At 35.0% G+C, this 22,682-nt stretch overlaps 1 protein-coding gene across 1 annotated transcript in view; it reads right to left on the reverse strand.

Moving 5' to 3' along the window:
- Window positions 1–559: 559 nt before the first annotated feature.
- The window catches only part of LOC107741077 (kinesin-like protein KIF3A), a 33,032-nt gene continuing 10,909 nt past the window's right edge, over window positions 560–22,682 (reverse strand). The window contains exons 10-15 of the mRNA XM_016553668.1: window positions 20,471–20,627; window positions 20,175–20,355; window positions 19,975–20,085; window positions 1,192–1,242; window positions 941–1,069; window positions 560–717 (exon numbers count right to left, since the gene is read on the reverse strand). Coding sequence (XP_016409154.1) covers window positions 589–717; window positions 941–1,069; window positions 1,192–1,242; window positions 19,975–20,085; window positions 20,175–20,355; window positions 20,471–20,627 — 758 coding nt within the window. The 3' untranslated portion in view covers window positions 560–588. The remainder of the gene's footprint in view (window positions 718–940; window positions 1,070–1,191; window positions 1,243–19,974; window positions 20,086–20,174; window positions 20,356–20,470; window positions 20,628–22,682) is intronic.

Here is a 22,682-nt window from a genome sequence, read left to right on the forward strand (position 1 = left end):
GAATTTTCCATATTGATTTGTCATAGGTGGTTGAAAAAGGTTTTCCCTATTTTTGACTTATGCATTGTGTTGCATTGTGCTGTAGGTTTAAAGGAAATGTCCCTAAATGTAATGGAAAGTAAAAAAAATTACCTGTAAATTACCTTTTCCATTTTTCTATGGATTTTTTTTCTGACAGTCGGCATGGAAATCAAGACCAAACATGAATGAGGCAACAGAAAAAGTTGATCTAAAAATATTCCCTTTATTTAGAATTCAATTCAATATAAAATCTGTGGATCATAATGTAACATGGTGTTCGTATTGTTGCAATACAAGTCAAAACTTTGTCAAAAAGTATAATGATCATTTTTCTTCCCGTGATGAAGACAGTAACTAACTTTTTTGAATTAGATACATTCCATTTTACAAACAAGTTTGAGGATAGAGAACAACCAACACAGACTGGTATAAATAAATAAATACATAGAATAAATAAATATATGGACATTGAGTAAAAAAAAAAAAAGAGACATTTTGAACAAATAAATATATAATTTACATCTCTATAGCAGGGCGTCCGTTTAGTTACTTTTGTGACTTGCATTATTAATGATTTGGTTTGCAGTGTGCATTCCAGTTTTGGATGAAATTAATGTTATCCTGAATCAACTTCTTCAAATCGTCTGATGTCAATGTTTTTAGGTTATGCTTTGTGAAGTTACAGTTGTCATTCGCCTGAAAAAATCAAAAGACAAAACATAAGCATTGCATTATTTAAACTTAAAAACTAGCTCATCTTTTTATGCTGCACAACTGCATTGTCTTTAAGACACAGAATTCTTTCTATAATTGAACAGAGATGTTAAATGATGAAAATGTTTAACAAGAATTCATGGTGAGGTCAGGGGTTAAACATAGCCCAATGGACAGTGCAAATAATTCAAAACAAACGTCTTACGTTGACTCCAGGATGAGGGAAAGGCTGCAGGTTGTCCAAAATGTTGGCAAACTGGATTTTGGGTACTACACTTTTAACTGACTTCAGAAAGTGCTTCAGGCGTTCTGCAAATAAGTCCTTGCACTCACACTGTGGTTAAAAAAAACAATCCCCATAAGAATACATTCATGCAATTTATTATTATATTTGTTTTTGCCATTGTTTCAATGTCCTGTAGGCCTAATACAGAGAAAATGACACAAAATACTCACTGCATTCTTTACATCTCGAGGTGTTTGGATTGGTTCTGATATACTGAGTGCCTGGAAATTGAAACACAAGTCAGACGATATCAGAGAATGTGTGCAACATATTAACCCTTATTAGTCCATATTAGTAGCCAACGACAAATATTTCTCTCTTTAGACATGGTGTTTAGCTATGTTTAAGAACTAAATCAAGCATGATCAGTATGGCAAGCAACCACTACCTAAACACAAGTCTTTCTCTCTCACGCCTTAATGCAAAAATCATTCACTTACATTGAACTGATGCTTCTTAAGTCTTTCAAGCCTGCGCAGAAGTTCAGAGAAGGTTTTAGCGGTGTTCGAGTTCGCATAGCTAAGAGCAAGCAGTGTGACGAGAAGACTTAGCAGTTTCATGTTCTTGTTCGCAGGGATGATTTCTAGAGATAATGATCTCATTCTGCACTCTAACCCTTATATACGCCATAAAGCAGGAAACTAATACCACATACGCTTACACCTTAAATATAGCCGTGATGTAAACCAAGTTTCTAAATTGGTTAAAGGGGAAAATACTGGGGTTTTATTAAGAATGCTACAGCCCACAGAGGAAAACTGGGTTGGAATGTATACGAAGTATGAAAAGGTTAATTTTATTATAGTAAAATTTCATTTTTGTTGTTATATAATAATACTGTGCACATAAAGATATACGGAAGAGGATTAGGGCCAAGCAATCATAAAACAATTAAACAATCTCGAGATTAAAGTCGGTACATTTCGAGAAAAAAGTCAAAATAAAATGTTGAGAATAAACTCGTTAAATTACGAGAATTTTTTTTTTTAATTTTGAGAAAAAAATCTAAACGAATCCATCAAGACATTTTAACTTTAAGCCATCACTTCTGGCCAATATATAAGTCTATAATCTACAATCATTCACTGCAGAGGATCCAGATTAACATAAAAAGTGGTCAAGGCTTTCACATTTCGTATTTGACAGAAAAAAAGTCAAATGTGTTTGGAACAAAATGAGTGTGAGTAAATAATGACAGTTCTTGTGTGTAAACTAGTCCTTGGGTATGTACAATATCTCTTGACTTGTGGAAATTTATCTCAATAAACAGACACTTTATGTGGGTGTCAGAGGTGTCTGTGGTACTGACACAGTTTACATTAGTATATAAAGGTCATAGTAGAGATATTTATACATTGTCTCGTATGAGAAACTAGCTCAGCTGGGTGCTTTCACACTTCTTTTCAAAGCTAATCAGGAAGAGGTGGGTGAGTTTGTGTGGCTGCACTGAGGGAAATCCATTGATGATGGTATAATAATTAATATAGGCCCCACCTTCACAAGCTGTAAATAATAGCAGCTTACACTGAAGTGCAAATTAATGACTCATCATCACAGTGTCAATGATATCTGAACTCTTAACACTCTTATTGAACACTCATGTACAAAACATTCAACAGTCAATTAATAAATAGAAATAATACATTAAATACAAAATTTCATTGTGTTTAGTGTTTCTTCAATATTCAGGACAGATGTGTAGAATTTTGAATACATTCTATTAAAAGATCAACGTAATTGACCCTTCGTAGGGAGTTTGATTGACAGGCGATCTGACCAGTCATAATGCTGAATCTGCCATTTTTGTGTGACAAACAAACCAGACAGGAGAGTAGATTAACGTCGTTGGACTTCAACTTGAAAAATGATGTGTATTGACGTCTTTGAAACAAAATACCTTCTGATGTTCATTCGTGTTTATTTCGTGTTATAAATAGTAAAGAGGAAGAGATAATCGGTTCATGTGCTGCTTGGACTGAAGCACTACAGCGATCTGTCACGACACATTAAAGAGCTGCAAAATGGTATTTATTGTTTGAATTTCTTAAAAATTACAAAATTTGAAAGCTGAGACTTTGTTTCATACCAAAAGTAACCTGCTCTCCAGTAACTAAGGGTCTTTGCGAAGGGTCAATTAAGAAAGTGTTGACACAAAGCTTCTTATTCATGCCACAGTTTATTGAGTTTATTTACATTTATGTGCACATCATTCAAAGCACCAAAACTATGCTGCTACGTAAAAAGGAAAGAAATTATGAAGGTTTTTTTTCAGACAACAGTATTGTCAAAACAATCCCAGTTCACACGGATCCGCGAAAATGACTTAAAACGCTGTATTATGCATGCCAGGCCAGTAGTTGGCGATGTCACATTTTTGAAGAAACACCACGTGCCTGCAAACATGTGCATTTTTCTACAGAGCGATAAAAACAAACACCCAAGATGGTGAAAGCAAGTTTGCACAAGTCGTCACCATTTTCACAAATTCATGTTTTTTTGTAGTTTACACGTAGACAGTAATGATATTTTCAATAACTTAAAACCTATTTTCAAAAGTTTCATAAGGCCATTGTCGTGTAAATGAATGCAGAAAATGTTAAAAACGTTGTCGTGCAAACACCAACTGCGTATTACGTGTTTGTGTAGTTTCTCTTTACAAAATGACATTGCCAACTACTGGCCAGGCATGGATAATACAGCATTTTTAATCGTTTTCGCGGAAATCTTTTTTATGTTGTTAGCACATCGTTGCTGTGTAAGCATACCCTAAAGCCCAAAGTATACTTCGTTTTTGTGTGCGTACGCTAGTGTATGCGTACAGTCGAACGTGTAGCCTTTCAAAGTATACTCCATTTGATGTTGTGCGAGAACGCGGGCGATCGACACATGCGCTTTTGAAAACTTCATCCATGTCAAGTGTCTGCTCTATTTTTCCCCATCATTTATGATCGATAACAATTTTTTTTTAACTCTTTTAAACCAAAACTGGGCTATCCCATTCCCTCTCGCTCAGAAGTGTATGTCAATGTGGCCGTCTGTTGTTGTTGCAGTCTCTGCTATTTGGTGTTGTTGTTCCGTCTCTTTAGTTTCATCTTCTACTGTGAAACAACTGCCCAGGGCTGCGTTTCCCAAAAGCTTTGTGAGCCTAAAAAGTTAGTAAAAGCGATCGTACGACTGATCTTAATATTACGGTCTGTTTCCCAAAAGCATCGTTACTTAAGTAGCACTTGAAAATCATCGTAGAACTACGAGTGCTCTGGAGTAATCGTAAAGCCCTAAATCCATCGTAAGAAGACAGATTTATGCCGTCACTTGCAGGACAATCGGCAGATTACACCTTTAACTTTATTCAAGTGCAATGTGATTATAATATAAGGTTTTGATTGTACTTTATTGTACACTTTATTACTCTTTTTTTAATAATTTATAAATGAAATAATTAAAAAGGGCAGAAAAATAGAAATACACATCTAAATTAAATGACTAAACAAAAAATGAATAAAAGAAGTAATGTAGGAAACATGCTTCAAAGACTGGGGGAAAAAATCTGTTAATGACTTGCTGACGTGCACAAAAACCAGCCATGTATTGGACCCGGAAATAGCGTCTCTATATACATATTATATACTATAATTAGTGCTAAAAACAAGCGTGCACTACAATTACGAGCCATTCTATAAGGTGACATTTCAGCACTTGACAAACGGATAGCGACTCCTAAGTAGCACTTAAAGCACAGCTACGTGCGATTGTGTTAAGTGTATTTTTGGGAAACGCATGTGAAACAATAACGAACAATCGTAATATGACTCGTAGAAAATGCTCTTAAGAGCTAAGATCAATCGTTATCGAGAAATGCAGCCCAGCACAGTGTTGCCACCTTGTGGAAAAACTGATTACTGCAAAAAAAAAATTTCAATGCGCATGTGCGATGTACTATTCTGATGACGAAATTCTCATCATGCGCACTGTACGCTGACCCTCACATACTTGTAATAAGTGAAATATTCTTTGGGCTTAAGATGAAAAACAGACTTCCACTGTAAGTCCAACTCTCTACACTTTTGGATTGTTTTCAGAAAGTGGAACAAGTGACGAAAATCGAAATTACTTTCTATGGTAATCAAACAGAATTTTCATACAGATATTCCCATTTGTTGATATATTACTATATATCATTATTACACACTCTCGGATTAAACACACTTGTGCAGTCAAATAGTTATGAATAATGAGCACTAATCTGTATAACTGACCTGTTTACCAGTCAACTGTTTTCCTTCACAGTTGAGCTACATTTAGAAAAAAGGCACAAATCTGTCAGTGGACTGGTATCCTTTAAAAGGTACTAATCTGTATCATTTAGGGGTAAATAAGGTACAAAGATGGACCTTTTAGCTTCTGTACCTTAGGATACTGCCCCAGTGACAGCTTTGTACCTTTTAGTCTGAGAGTGTAGTTTCATGACATATTACTCTTCGGTCTCTTTCTATTAAAACAAATTCAGCTCAAATCAATATTTCAGGTACTTTTATGTATTATTTATTAAGTAGCTATTTAATATTCAGGATCTGACATTGTTGTGCATGCGACAACACAATCAGCAGTGTTAAATGCATTTGCGTTTGTTCCTGATTGACCCTCCTATTGACCCCTCTGCATTTTTAAATTATGCATTTTTCATAATAATAAACTTAAACTCCTATTACTTTTTTTTCACTTCAGCAATAATCTGCCAAGTGTCTTCTTCAAAAATAGACCAAACTTAAGTCTGCTCCAAAGCAGTCAAGATTTACGACAGTTTAAGTTGGAAATTTAATTTTCAGGTCTATGCTCAAAAAGTGGTTAACAGGTAATAAATAGGTCATATCTATTTCATAAATGTAATTTAGTGCCAAAATCACCAAAAAATACTAAATATTAAATAAAAACATTATCAAACTAAAATACAGTACATTCATTTTCTTGAAAAAAAAAAAAGCCAAGTGTCAGCACATTTTTGTTATTTTACAAAGTTGCATGTTTATGGGCTTCACATGAATCTGAGAAAAAAGAGTGACTCATTTCAGGTGATCAGCATGATGAGTCTACATTTCACTATTTGTCTTGTCTCTTAACACCATCAGCTGCTTAAAAAAAAATTTAAATGTTGTTTACCCACAGTTATATTTTGTGGAATCCACCTTGTGTGGTTCTGCCCTAGTAACGTGACTTATAACTGCTTATGGTTACAAACAAATTGATATTTTATATAAATATCTGTATATAGACTTTATATAGATTTTTATATAGACTTTTGTAGTTGCATTGTTCAGCATAATCGTCTTATGATTTGTCACCACCATTTCATCATTTTTCATTAAAGACTTGATGTCAAGTCAGTGGGCTTCATGACTCATGAGTTGTGATGTTGTCACTGTGGGTATGGTCTGTGAAGCCCAGAGATCATTCAATTAAAAAAGGAAGAATCCGACTCATCCGTACCAGCCGAACTTCCCCAGCTTCATTTTCTCCAGTCCAAGGAGACTTTGTGGGTACATAAGCGTGAGTGTCACTGAAGGCAGTGGTTGACACCGTGTTTGTGCATTTTGAGGGAGGGCATGCATTTCTGCATGTATAAGAGAGATGGTGAGTGATACGAGAAGCGTGTTCATTTCAACCCCAGGTTGTACCATTGCGCTTCTTCTCCGCAAGGGAGAAAAAAAGCTTACCAGAGAATAAACCTTTAACATGAACCATAAAATATGACTCACATTTCAGACGTTCAGAAGTTCAAGGACATCGTGGACATTCCAACGTACTTTTATTCCATAAAAGTACTTATTCCATTTTAATTTTTTAAAAGTTATTTATTTATATATATATATATATATATATAGATTGGCTGACGAACATTCTAAGGTGTGCAATTATTTTCAGGGAAACGCACGACGAACGTAGTTCCAGGCAGGTCTTGGTCATGCGTTTCCCTGAAGGTGCATATGACTTTCTTCTTTCAGACTTATATTAAAAAATGTCCTGGCTCTTCCAAGATTTATAATGGCAGTGAATGGGTGCTGAGATTTTGAAGCACAAAAAAGTGCATCCATCCATCATAAAAAGTGCTCTACACAGCTCCGGGGGGTTAATAAAGGCCTTCTGAAGTGAAGCGATGCATTCGTGTAAGAAAAATCCATATTTAAAACTTTATAAACCATAATCTCAAACTTCCGCTAACTGTCGTACACACGTTCACGAGAGAGTGGCATTCCAGCAGATGACGTCAGACGTAGGCGTAGCATAAGCTCCGGTGAGAAGTGATTAACGCGGAAATGCAGAGAGAGCAAAACAAACCATGAATTAGAAGTAGAAAACGAGGATTTGTAAAGAAAAATGTCAAGAGGAGACTGGATTTCCTTTGCTGTAAACAAAACTTGGTTCTCGCGAGACTAACATATTCTCACCGGAACTTATGCTACAACTACATCCTACTTTATGAAAGCAAAAGGGGGTCCAACCTGGTACTACCAAGGTGTTTCTAAGAGAGGTAACATTTTACAATAAAATTACATTTGTTCATTTTAGCTAACTAAATTATCTATGTATTGGTAACATTTTACAATAAGGTTAAATTTGTTAAAATTAGTTAACTGGTAGTTGACAAACTAACAACGAAATACACTTCTAAAGCATTTATTAATCTTAGTTAATGTTGATTCCAACATTTCATCATACATTATGAAAATCGGAAGTTGTATCTCTTAATGGTATTTAATGGACCTGAGCTAACATGTACTAACAATGAACAGCTGTATTTTTATTAACTAATGTTAACAAAGATTAATAAATACTGTAACAATGTATTGCTCATTGTTAGTTGTTGATGCATTAGTTAAGAAATGGGACCTTTTGTAATAATTTTATCTGTTAATATTATTTAACGGACCTCAGCTAACATGAATGAACAGCTGTATTAACTAACACAACATAACTAATTAATCGTGAATTTTTTTTTAAATGTTTAAAAATGATTTATGATCATGCAGTAGCTGACTGCTAACTCAACAGTTACATGATGATTATATAATGGATACCAAATGTTTACAATTGTTAAAAACGGTTTAAGATTAAATGTCTGAAGCATGACACTCAGTATTAGAATTTGGCTTTGTAAATGCATAATGAAGACAACATTTGCATTTACATTAGACTATTTCATCCTAAGAGATTGAGAAGGGAAGATTTCTGCAACACAAGCAATTTAATCAAATGTCGACAAAGCTACAAGTTCTGAAAAATCAGCATTTCGAAGGCCACGCGGTTTCAAGATAGAACAGAGAATCAAGTAAAAACACTGACAGAAGCAATTTTGAGTTTTCGGAATGAATGTGTGTCTTAGTGCAGATGGTTTTGATTCAGATGCTTGATGAAGAGTTGTGAAGAGAAAACTACATATATAACGTGTGATTCAGATGAAATGTCTAGAAGATAATTCCTCTACCACTGAGGGACAGTAAAAGTCAAAGGCTGGAGAGTGGTTTTAGGCCTGACTGTAATGGTACCACCTAGTGTTAGCCAGTCCCAGACCGGTCATGAAGGAACATTGACTTGCGTCAGTGAGTTTCGGTGAAATGATGTTGTTCTGGATTGTATGCATCAGCTTAAACTATTAATGTAGGCAGTAATCACACACTCATAATGCATTGGCGGCCAGTGATGCTACACTATAATCGCAGGAAAAATGCAGAACGAAACACGCTCAGGAAAACATTGTGGTTCACACCCTATTAGTATAACACACAGCAGATGACAGAGATGTGCATGAATGTCAGCTGCAGGTAACAGGCTTGATCAAGCTACTAAGATGAACCTGTCAGGTTTTAAAGAAGTGGATTAGATGATCAGACAATTTTAGCACAGACAGCTTTTCTTTTCTTTTTTGTTCTTATTTGAGCAGCGTACCTCTCCATGGGTGCCACTAGAGAGCACTGTATAGCCATCAAAACTAATGCCCAGTTCACCCACACACTACTACAACATCTCTATGGTTGGATGATGCTGAAAGTGCACTTAAAACACTTTAAAATGCCTGTTTGTCACTACATAGAAACATCAAACCAAGTGGCATCTGCAGACAAATTAGCTGGAGCTTTTCTCTGAACAATCATTCATTTTTTCTTTTACCCTTACCTTATTAACCAAGTGGTCCTAAGATCATAGTATAGGAAGGTTTTTCCCTTCAAGAGCCCACAGGTGTAGTAGTAGTCGAGTAACCACGTGTCTAGTTTCCACATGAAATATGAACAAGAGCCACTAACGTCTGACAACCGTAAGGCGTCTAAATGCTGTTCTAAAATGTGCATGAGCTATATTTATATAAAATAAATTCCACTTGGTTGGATATCTTGTGTCTAAAACAATGACAGCTGCCAACTCTCAAGCATTCAGCGCGAGACTGATGCGCTTGACACTGTTTTCGCGCCACATGTCCATTTTCGCACACAGTGCCACACACGATCAACCAAAACTTATAGGCAACATCATTTTTTTTGTGGATCTAAATTAGTACTAAAGCATATAATGTATAATTATAATTTAAATTGACTAAAATGTTTTTGCCTGAAATGACTGAAAATTAGTTATTAGACCAATAGCGTGCAGGCGCACTGCACATTATCAACCAATCCAATCGTGGCATGCAAGAAGGCGGGATCTACAGATAACGGTCAATGCAATGCAAATACTCGTCGTAAATTTAATGAATGGGGAGTGCAGAAAGAACGTTAATGAGGAAAACAAGGACAAAATCCGGACATTTTAGGCATTTGTAGAAATACAGGCCAGGACATGTCCGGGTATGGTCAACCTAATTTATATCATTCATATAATATTGAGAAAATCGCCTTTAAAGTTGTTCAAATGAAGTTCTTAGCAATGTATATTACTAATCAAAAATTAAGTTTTAATATATTTACAGTAGGACATTTACAAAATATCTTCATGGAACATGATCTTTACTTAATATCCTAATGATTTTTGGCATAAAAGAAAAATCGATCATTTTGACCCATACAATGTATTGTTGGCTATTGCTACAAATATACCCCAGCGACTTAAGACTGCTTTTGTGCTCCAGGGTCACATTTGTGAGGTACAAAAAGCAAGACGGATCTTCAGTCAGCACTCTCTTGAAATGTTTATACATTATAGATTTTTATTGTTTGGGAAATGAAGATTTATTTCTGGAAAACAGTTCCATTTATTCTAATTACCTTTAAATGTAATTATAATTGCTTTGGATAAATGACGAGGTGTTTCACACGGAATAAATAAACATAAACTGTTATGTTAAGAGTTATTAGGCCAAGAGCAAAGTCAGCAGAGCGCACTGATCACACAGGAAACTGCTCGGAGCATTTCAAGAAAAAGAGATAAGAATCACAATGCAAAGCCACATCTGAGCAAGAGCTGTACTACTCTGCTGACTAAAAATGCTGAAACATGATTGCATTGACTGTTATTAAATACATAGACACTTATTTTTTCCACTCAACAAATGTTATAAATTATTTGATTTTTAAAGAAAATACAAGTATTTCTTATTACTCCATCGCCTGTATTAAAAATACTGTCTAAATGTTGTGTGCAGTTTTTTCTGTGCTTGTTTTAACAGATAAGATCTAGTTTTCTCCTGAAGTCCTGAAGCTGTGAGATACAGGTTTCATCAAATGGTGCATTACTTACTTTACCACGGTTTAACTTTCAAACAGACTCATTCAGGTCATTTGTATGCATATGACTAGTCAGTTTAGAGTAAAACTAGATCCCAAACTTAGTTTGTAACTGATCACAAACAGCTCAGTTTACTCGAGTTTTTAAACCAAAGTGTGTGTGTGTGTGTGTGTGTGTTTATATATATATATATATATATACATACACACACACACATATATATATATATATATATATATATATATACACACATACATACATACATATATATATATAGGTTTTTTTACGTGTACTAGCATCATTTCATGTCAACAGAATAAACACATGAAATTAGATTATATTTAATAATGCAGTTTCTCTTTCTTTACAAAATACCTGAAGGCACAATAAGCCTGACCAGCTATACTGAGGCACGTCTCTAAGATTCTTAGCTTCTTATATAGGTGTCTTGTTCTTTTGTGACGAACCGTGAACCTACTAACTATAAGTAATTTTGCAACTTGTCAACTACCAGTCATTAAAGTGTTAGTAGACTGCTAACACTTTTTTTTTTTGATGGTCCATCAACAGATATTCTACTAACTATAAGTAACTTTGCAAGTGCATGTCAACTTATTCTACTAACCCAAACCTAACAGTCTACTAATACAATAATGGGAGTTAGTTGACATGCAGTTGCAAAGTTACTTATAGTTAGAATGTTTAAAAAGTGAAAGTGACGTGACCAAGTATGGTTACCCATACTAGGAATTAGTGCTCTGCATTTAACTCATCCAAAGTGCACACACACAGCAGTGAACACACACTGTGAACACACACCCGGAGCAGTGGGCAGCCATTTGCTGCGGCGCCCGGGGAGCAGTTGGGGGTTCGGTGCCTTGCTCAAGGGCACCTCAGTCGTGGTATTGAAGGTGGAAGAGAGTGCTGTACATTCACTCCCCCCACCTACAATCCCTGCCGGTACGAGACTCGAACCCGCAACCTTTGGGTTACGAGTCCGACTCTCTAACCATTAGGCCACTACTTCCCTTTTATATAGAATTTTAAGTGTTAAAATAAAAGCATCCATGAAAATGTATTTCATCACACATTTACAAAAAAATAAATAAAGTTTGAATTACTTAATGCAAGCCTTTGTAAACTGAGTTACACTTCTCTTTAGTGTGCTTGAATGAATGAATGTGAAAACTCTCATTCTTCACTTTCACAAGTAATGGCATGTGTCATGAAGCTGAGGATGTGTGACAGCAGGTGTCAAACTGAACATGTAGAGAGACAATGGAGCGACAGCACCCTCTGCAGATACACCATCATCTACAGCACTGGATTTATTAAAAGATAAAAATCTTTAAAGGGATTATATGCTTATACAAGCAGATAGAATGTTTCTCAGTGTCACCGGCTGCACTCGTGTTAAAATTCTGGCTAAAACTAACAAGCTGATCATTATTTTCATGTTATAGAAAATAACTGATAAATAGCCGACGGAGAAGCTGCTCACTGCAGAGCAAATGGGTGGAGCTTACATGTAGCTCCGCCTCACAATACATCCAGCAAAAATTCCGAAAATGTTCTGTTAATTTAAATTCTGAAAAGCTTGAAGTACTAAAGAAAACATTTTTAAAGATCCTCTGAAGTAAAGTTTAAAAGAAAAAAAATTCAAAGTAAGATTTGGAAAGATTGTGAGCTTATTTTTGTGCATAAAGCATACACAATCATTACACACACACACACACACACGCAAAATCAATCATTACACACACACACACATACACACACACACACAAAACATACCCTTTCAGAGATGGTACACTTGCAGCAAAGTTGTCTACAGGGTTCAATTGTGTTATTATACTATTGATAGTGCTACTTAATATTTTGAGTTTTTAATTTTTTGGTTTCATTTCTATTTTTGTTATGAGCTTTTGTCATTTTTATTAGTTTATATATTGATTTAAAGGTGGCATATTATGCCCCTTTTTACAATATGTAATATAAGTCTCTGGTGTCCCCAGAATGTGTCTGTGAAGTTTCAGCTCAAAACACTCCACAGATCATTTATTATATCATTTTGAAAATGCCTATTTTGAGTGGAAGCAGAAACACGCTGTTTTTCGGGCCTGTGTCTTTAAATGCAAATGAGCTGCTGCTCCCCGCCCCCTTTTCCAGAATAGAGCTTCGCCTTTACAGCTCAGACCTGCTAAAAACATCTGTTTTGGTTCTGATTATCATGTTTATCGTGCTGAAGTAATGCGTTTTAAACCATATGAGTTTAAACTTCAGATATACGGTTTTCTGAGCGCACACATCCGAAGCACACGGACAGAAAGCAGCTGTCACAGCATGTGAGTACTAAACTAAGTTTTCATTCACACACAAACTTACGTTAAAAACACACAAGTTACAAAAACAGTGGGTTATGTCTGTGAAGGTAAACTGCTGGGAAATAAATCGCATGTTTATTTTAGATCAAACTTTCTCCATGGCATTAGAGCTGGTACACCATTGTCGCTTGCGAAATCAAAATGACGGCACTGTGGGTGTAAACTCACAGATTAAGGGGCGGTAATATTATAATGAGATCCCTTTGCCACGTCACCAAGGGAGCGAAATCAGACGCGCTCGTTTTCTCAGACGTTTGCAGAAAAAGGCTTACCAAAACAAAGTTACTGGGTTAATCTTTTTCACCTTTCCTTGGTTGGTAGATGCACCGGGGACCTGATTATAGCACATAAAACCTGGAAAAGTCAGATTTTCATGATATGTCACCTTTAAGAGATAACTATTTTATGGCAATGCAGCTCATATACAGTATATTTCAGCTTTAATTTTAGTATTCTAAACTACTCTAAACTTAAACTTACTTAAACATTATTTCAGTTAGTTGCCCTGGATACATTTCTCATTTACGTCTTTTTAAAAAAAAAAATCTAATATGTTTGCTTTATTTTAATTTGCCTTTATTTCAATAAAAAAAATTCAGTAAACAATAACAGTATTGCCATGAACTAGTTCTCTCTTTTAGTTTGTATCAAATGACTAAAAACAATTTAAATCTAAAAATAAAGGGAAGCAAAAGCCCTCAACAAAATTTCCAATATAGACAGATAATGCTTAAAAAATTACAATTAAAAAAAAAAAAAAAACATGAAGATCAGACAGTAACCGCTATGGTCTATATATGGCACATGATGGAAAAACTCAGATAATTTTGATGCTAATTGGCTTGTTTTTGGATTGGAGAGGAGTTTCTCAAAATTCCCTTTTTCATGACATGGTAACAGTCTAGAAATAATAAACAACAGAAACAACAGTACATTCCCTCTGTTCTTGATATTGTTCTTTTGTTCATATTTATCCAGGGTTAATTTAGACATTTTTTGCAAAGTCATCTCAATGGCAAAAAAAGTGTCAAAGCACCCTAATTAATGAACGACGTCATCTAAATAAAACGGTAACCTGTCATTATTTTCCCAAAATGCTAAATGTGACCTAGATAAAGGTGCTGACATGCGATGCTGTGGCACAGCTTGATAAAGCAATCATCTGCTGTGGTTGTGTGGTGTCTTCATTGGTTCATTTACATCACTGTACGTGTATACTGTCTGTCTGTCCATCCTCTTAAGGACGAAAGAAGGTCAAAGGGATGTGGCAAACAGTTACTTCAGAAACCAACTGATGATGAAGCTTTATGACAACAACAATCTGATACAATCTGCACTCGTGTTGCATTAATGGAATCTGTTGCTACAACACTGGACAGAATTAGTGTCTAATTTAAAACAAATGACTAATAAATAGTGACTGCGGCAGTCAGGGTGATTCCCTTCATAGGCATTACACTTTAGCATTATTATTATTAATGTTATTTTTATAAGTAATGCCTGATGGTCCCAGGAGTCTTTTAAGTTCAAGCACAGTGAGCTAATAGTGCCTCTCTCCTCCATTTTAAGGGGATGCTCAACATTATCGCGATTCTCTGAAATTTCTATTAGTGATTATGGGGGTGTGCAAGCATTTCGGGATTTTTTTCTTTGACGTGTAATCAGCAGAATCAAGGTTGTGGAGGAGAATGTCACTTCCTCTGTCAGCTCTATAAGAAGACTGATCAGTGCTGAAGCTATGAAGACCATCTCAGCAACTGCAGACCTCAGTAGGAATCAATACAACCAACATGAGGACTTTAATGCTCTTGGTGCTGACAATTGTAGCCGTCACTGGATTAAGACGACGTAAAGCGGGAGAAAAGCTCCTAGAGGAAATCATGGAGAATGTGGACGTGATGCTAAAACAAAGATCAAAGATGGTAAGAACTGAAATTTTATTTCATCTGAAGAGCCAAACTGTGTTTTTTTTTCTTTCTCTAACAAACTTCATACTTTCTTACACAGAATCTCAACCAATTTGTAAAAGACGTATTTCCGTCGGCGGGCTGCTCAGTAAGTTGAATTTTATATCACAGTTTTTGAGAACATACTTGATTTCATTATCATTCATTGCATATGGTTACACAGGAGAAACACCTTTGCCAAGCAGCAATGGTTATGATGAACACAAATCTAAAGCTCAGCATGCTACACAGGCGACTGCTTGCCTATGCTAATTATTCAGGGGTAAGCCATCTCACAATATTAATTTGTTGAATTAGATGATAAACAACACGATTACTATACTGTGTCTGTATTATTAGAGTATCATTCTGTGTGAAAAAACAATGCTATATTATCGCCATGATTCTTACACTTTAGAAATTATCAAATGTCATTTCCATTTTTCCACTACTATCGGTTATTTCTGCCCCACTAGTATCACCAAACTGAAGCGCAAAGCTGGTCTGACTGACTTAACCAAGCTTAACTTAGCTTAACATAGCTAACGACTGACTTAACTAAGCTTGACTTAACTAAGTCCAGCTTGACTTAACCAAGCTTAACATAACTAACGACAGACTTAACTAAGCTTAACATATCTAACGACTGACTTAACTAAGCTTGACTTAACCAAGCTTAACATAACTAACGACAGAATTACCTAAGCTTAACATATCTAACGACTGACTTAACTAAGCTTGACTTAACTAAGCCCAACTTAACTAAGCATGACTTCACTAACGACAGACTTAACTAAGCTTAACTTAACTGACTACTGATTCAATTAAGATTTTCACAGGATTCCGGACTGAACAGTGGCACATGCAGAGGAAATAACACAATATAGTTTCTAATAATCAATTTAAATAACATCTGTTTTACAGCTTCAGAGAATTAGCTATGCCTACAACTTTAGATTTATAGACTGACTTTAGACTCTTTTTTTTCTCCACAGCACCATCACTGCAGCGTTCCAGCTTCAGAGGAACACAGAATGGAAGTTTTTCTGACAAAAATCAAAAAATGCTGCCAAGAACTATACTTTAAACTCAAGCATAAAAGACACGTGAAATGACTCTAGACTTACTTCTTAGGAACACAATACTATATTTTTGTATTATTATTTTGTATTAAATTTAACATTAATATTAAATTATTTTGTATTAAATATATTTAGGTATTTGCTCATATTTATTGTATTTATGAATAAAAGTATTCTAAACTGATTTTTTTGTTTGTTGTTTTTGAAATGTGAAATTATTATTAATAAAAAACACTACTATTTTTACTTTGTAAAATAATTTAATAATTTAAAGAGAAGTACAGGGGGGGAAAAAAACAAAAAAATGTAAACATTTTTACATATTACATAAGACTAATGGTTTACTACAGTGCACAATGGAAATACATTACAATAAGAGTAAACTGAGCTAATGGCACCACAGCCAGGGGAACATGGCATGCACATTCTCACTATATATATATATATATATATATATATATATAAAAAGTAGCACAGCTTGTGTACACTGAGCTAAAGCAATTGCACGCTGCCAACTGTATAAAACATTAAGATTCGATTCGTTTCTCAATAGCATATTCCCTGATGGCAAGCTCATCTCTTGTGTCGGATCAATAACTCGCTCGCCCCAGCCATCAGTGTAAAGCAGAATATACAGTAACAGTGTTTATGTTAAAGGTGAAATGTGCCTTTTGGAGTGCTATCATTAACAGACATTTTACAGCAAACTATCCTCACCTAAACCCAGCTTTGGAGCAGCTCTGGAGTTCCTGCATATTAACACATGATTTATTTTCATATCCACTTATGTCAAAGTGCCTTAATGTCACAAGAATCAGTATTTCCTAAGACATATACTGGACTGGCCTTGAAAATGCACAAAATATGGTGGTCTTCATCAGACGCAAGGCTCACTGCAGCAGTGATTCAATCGCAGCCTCTGGTTTGGAGGAACGTTTCCTAAAAACAGTAAGATTGGGGAAAAAAGACATTTTGACAAAAATATATGCACATGACAAAAATGATGTCATTTAGATGATCTAAAGAGGTTTGCATTTACATATTCAATTCATAATTGCTGAAATTGTTCAAAAGTGACAGACATTTATAATGTTACAAAAGATTTCGGTTTCAAATAAATACTGCTCTTTCTTATGAACTTTCGATTCATCAAAGTGTCCTGAAAAAAAAAAAAAATATCTTGGTTTTTCACAAAAATATTAAGTGGCACAACTATTTTCAACATTGATAATAATAGTAAATATATTTTTTGAGCAGCAAATATAATAAGCATATTAGAATGATTTCTGAACGATCATGTGACACATGACTAATGATGCTAAAAATTCAGCTTTGATCACAGGAATAAATTACATTTTTCAATATATTTAAATAGAAAACAGATATTTCAATATTTATATTTATTTAAAATTTATCATTTGTAATAATAATAATAATAGTTTTTTTTGGATCAAATATATGCAAACTTTGTGAGCATAAGAGACTTAAAAAAAAAAAAAAAAATTCACAACATATAGATGCCAAACTGCAAAGAAATGCAGTGATGTTTGACTCAGGATCACTCATGTTCAACTCCAAAGAGACATGCTTTATTATTATTACTACATGAAATAATTCAATACATTCTATATATATATATATATAATTTTGGACAATTTTTATATATGCTTATAGTGCCCATTTCAGCAATTACATATACCTGTATACAACATCTAAAATCATACAACTTATTAATGCATCACGTATTAAACTAAACTGAAAGATTATTTAACTGTAACTAGTTGTAACAGTCAGATGCATTTGTGTGTGCAAAGGTGTGAATCAGAAAGTCCAAAAATAAAACAAAGCATCACACCTCACCTACGACCAGTTTTAGGCCTGGACTTTCCACTCTTTGATGTCCGAGGCCTTTCTAGTTTCATTAGGGACTGTCTCATGCTCTCCTCAGTGTAGGCCAGATAAACATGGGACAGGTCTACTTCAAATGGCTGCATCACACTCACGACCACCTAAAAGAGGACTTCTCATTGGACTACGGGTTGACCCTCACTATCACACCCAATCCTGAGGTTTAGGAAATGACTGCCATACAAATTCCTCCAGATCTCTGGATGCAACAGCAACAAAGGTAAGTTAAAAGAAAGGGTACAACTTTACAAGCCGTATTCTGTCTCATGTAATCGCTCAATCAGTGTTTCAGCCACGCAAAGACGCCAATATAACGGCTTGTAAACAATGTCACATAACGCCACATTTACCTCAGAAACAAACATATTCGGTGATCATAAACTAGAAGCTAGAAAAATAAACTGCAGAGAGGGGCATTTTGCTAAATATATGCACCATATAACATTCAATATAATTTTTTACTGTTTTAAGTAATTGTAACTTAATTATTATAAAAACTTCATTAAGTGCAATTTAAGCAGTTGTACAGCACAAATCAGTCCATTTTAACCAATGTTATAATGTAGTACCAATTGACTCTCATGCATATTTTACAGCATTAGTTGAGAGATTTTTTTTTTCCTTGAGAAAATTTGGCATGTACTGTACCTGATATATATCCAAAATAATCGATATCGAATCGCAAGCTTGTGAATGAGAATCGAATCGTGAAATTTGTGTCAAAACCCAGCCCTAATCTATTGCTAATAAATTTCACTAATCTTATTACAATTGTGTCTTCTTTGTGTTGATGATCCAAGGCTCTAGCTATCTAAACCACCAATGTTTCAGATAAATCAGTTGACCAACTCCCTCCAGTTTGTGAATATCAAATTGTTGAACCGCTTGTGGGGAGCACCCCCATATTGCCAAAGTAACAGTCCTTGACTGGCGCTCTGAACTGAGCCAGGTGGGAATTGGTCATCTGATATACTCATAACCGCACCTCGAGTCTTTGGTGACGCGAGTCTCACTTACTACAGTCTCGATTCCAGAAGTTCAGTAGTCGGTTACAAGTACCAGTTAAACTCAACAGTACTCTATTTTGGTAAAATTGAAAAAACTTTTGTTACCATTTTATTTGAATTGTTTTTTGTTTTGTTTTGTTTTTTTTTGAAAATAAGAATATGCTATTAATATTTCTAAATACATAATACGTTAAAACATTAGTAAGTAGCCTTCAAATATTGTTCAATTATGTAAACATTGCATTTAAAGATAAAATGAAAGTAATGAAACAACAAAGAAACACATGAATGCCATTAATCCAATTAAAAACCAAACTATCAAGTTCATTGCAAATTATGCATATATATATATATATATATATATATATATATATATATACACACTAGCAGCAGTGGAAAAGCAGTGGAATACATAAACCTGTAAATAACTGTATACCTGTAAATACTTCTGTATGTCGGATATTTCATGTCTGCATGATGCTGACTGGCTGCTGTTATTTTCTTTGTTTTTATAAACATTTATAGTTAATAATAATCTCCTTGTGTTTCGCTTTTAGTCATTTTGAATTTTAATTACCTTGACTTTTAAGACTTTTTTTTAGCATTTTTCTTATATTATTTCTAAACATAGGTTTATGTGCCTTCATATTTCATGCATCTTTTCTGCAAAGATATTTATCAAGTGATTTGTTTTACATTTACACCATGTGGAACTTCACGTGTGCTGCACTTTCTTCAACTAGACGGTTAATAAAGAAAATGCTACTTGAATCATGTAGCGGTTACATTTTTATGTTGACTAGTTCAAGGTACTGCAGAAAGGCTGGTATCATTACGTTTTTAAAATTATACTTGTACTTTTGACAACACAATTGTGAACTGTGCTATTTGAAAGCTACATGAAATTTACTGCACCTCCGATTTTGCTGCCATCAACATGGTCCACACTTTCTTCAGTTTCTTGGTCTTGCCTTGAGCTTCTTCCTGTAAACTGGTGTATTTCTCCTCGATGTCCAAGCGCTCTTGCTGTTTAGAGACATTTGCAAACATGAATCACTATGTAATGATAAAACCATACAAGAATATCGGTCAAGCATGAATCCGCTCAGCTCTACCTCCTTTTCTTCCAGTTCTCTCCGGAGCTGCTCGGCCCTCTTCCTCCTCTCCTCCAGTTCATTGTTGGATTCTTCCAGAAGCTTCTCCTGCTCCTCGGCTTTAGCCAGTAAATCAACTCCACCAACAATAACCCTCTTCTCCAGAGTAGACAGCTTCTCGAGTAGTAAGTGATGCTCCTGTCTGAGATGCAGGAAACAACACAAAGCATGCCATTATTATACTCCTACACTTATACTATATTGGCTCTATATATATAGATAGACAACAGATCTGTTGGACAGATTCAATGACTTACTGGGCTTTGAGAAGGTCCTTCTCTCTCTTCTCAAGCTCTGCACGCGCTTTGTTCCTCTCTTCCTCCTCCATGTCCAGTTTGGCCTCCAGTGCTTTCCGCTCCTCTTCGATCTTAGCTTGCATCTCCACCATCTTGTCAGGAGACACCTTCTTCCTCCCTTAGCATGACACAGATATAAAAACAGATAAAAGCCTCAGAAGAAACACTTGTGCATTATGCAAGTGCACAGTAGCAGGAGAAATAACGTTCCATCAGATGCAAGCTAGCACAGTTAGCAGTAATCTTTTACCCCACTGAAATACATCCGTTTAGTAGCAGGAGAAATAATGTTGCATCGGATGCAAGCTAGCACAGTTAGCAAGCGATCTCTTACCCCACTAAAATACATCCCAGTTTCTCTGTAAACTGGTGACTGATACTGCTCACAAGGCACCATAAACATTACATCAAGTATTTCCACATATTCCATATGCAATGCTGGGTGGATTACTAACAAATTGTAGTCTGTTACGGATTAAAATTTACATGATGAAAATTTAAGTTAGTAACAATCTGGATTACACACAATAAGGTAATGTAGTCTGATTACTTTTTGATTACTTCTGACCCAACTCGATCATCACTTAGACTTGAATGTGATTACTGCATACCATACTAATGGGAAAAAACAAAAGAGGGAAAAAAATGCATTAAATGGCAGGGGTTTATGAAAAAGCTGTAAGGCATTCATGAAAAGCTAATAATTAATAAAATGTCAAAAGCTTGGGAATCCCTACATTACATGAACAAACATTAATAAGCATGCAAAACATGACATTACATGGCCAAAAAAAAATGTCCAGGTTTAAAATATTTTTGTCCAGACTTCCAATATTAATAATTAGTAAAGGTCATTGCATATGATGAAGACATATTTCACAGCTATGTGTTGGCAGTGTTTAGTAGATTCAATTAGAAAGGAAAATTTGAAAGAAAACAAATGAGAACTGGGGTGAATGAAATAATTAAGAATAATTTACTGCTATTGTGTGAATAATATGCGATTATGTAATCCTTAAAAAAAAGTAACTGTAATCTGATTATGAGCATTTTAAAACATACTCTAATTACAAGTACTTCATTTTTGTAATCTGATTATGTAATCCAGATTACATGTAATCAGTTACTACCCAGCACTGTAGATTGATGCAATGTTTGCACAGTAAACCTGTTGTGAGCTTTGTTGTTGCAACATTTTTCATGTGAGGTGTCTGACAATGTGATTTATTGCTGTCATTTATGGGTGAATTTCACCAATGAAATGCTTGGGTCTTATATCCACCCAAAAAAAAAAAAAAAGACAATTTATATTGTGCATTAAGGAAATGGAAATTATATTAGTATCACAAACATGTGGCATTCACTGGTGGCTGCAAAAAATGTCAACAGATTTTACTCATCCTCAATGTTACCTAATCATTGAGGCACTAATACAGGGACTCCTAAACATTTTGGCAGCTGAATCCCTTCTACCTAAAATATTTACTTGAAGTTAATATTTCAATAATTTAACAACACATTTGCATGTTCACAATTCACTGATGTAGGTTACTGGTGACATGATGTGCATGTAAAACTTTAGTAAGTGTTTTATCTTGAGATTTGGTTTTATTTTACAATTATTTATTATTTATAAATTTTAATGATTTAATTTATTCTTAGCTTAGCTCACAAACCCTCTGCATTTTCCTCACAAAAATGCAAACATCCTAGTTTAAGAAACCCTATGAAAATACAGGGCTCAGTATTTCTTTCTCACCCAGCTTGACTCATCAGAACAATCTCACCTTCCCCTTGTTTTTCAGAATCTTCTGATTTTAAATTATTTTACATTAAAACCCATTTTAAAATGAAAATAGGTAACTTGGCAGGTTTTATACATTTTTGATAGTCAGCAAGAAGCTTTAATGATTTCAGAGCAGTTGTGACTGAGGGAGGACCAGGAAAGTAAGATGCCAAACTGAGCTGTAATTAGCTTGGAGATCAATTAGACACATTAGAGATCTGACAATATCCACTGTCAGTGATTGAATTAAAGGTGCTGTATGTAATTGCTAATGGCTGACAGCTACTAAAGTCCAAATTCAAAATATTGGAAAGAGTTATTTCTCCCACCCCTCCTTCTCAGACTCGACACTCACACAGGTTGCCAGATTGAGGACGAGAAACAGGA

Source organism: Sinocyclocheilus rhinocerous, unplaced genomic scaffold, assembly GCF_001515625.1.
Source record: "Sinocyclocheilus rhinocerous isolate Xijiao unplaced genomic scaffold, SAMN03320098_v1.1 scaffold44, whole genome shotgun sequence".
Classification (NCBI taxonomy): Eukaryota; Metazoa; Chordata; class Actinopteri; order Cypriniformes; family Cyprinidae; genus Sinocyclocheilus; species Sinocyclocheilus rhinocerous.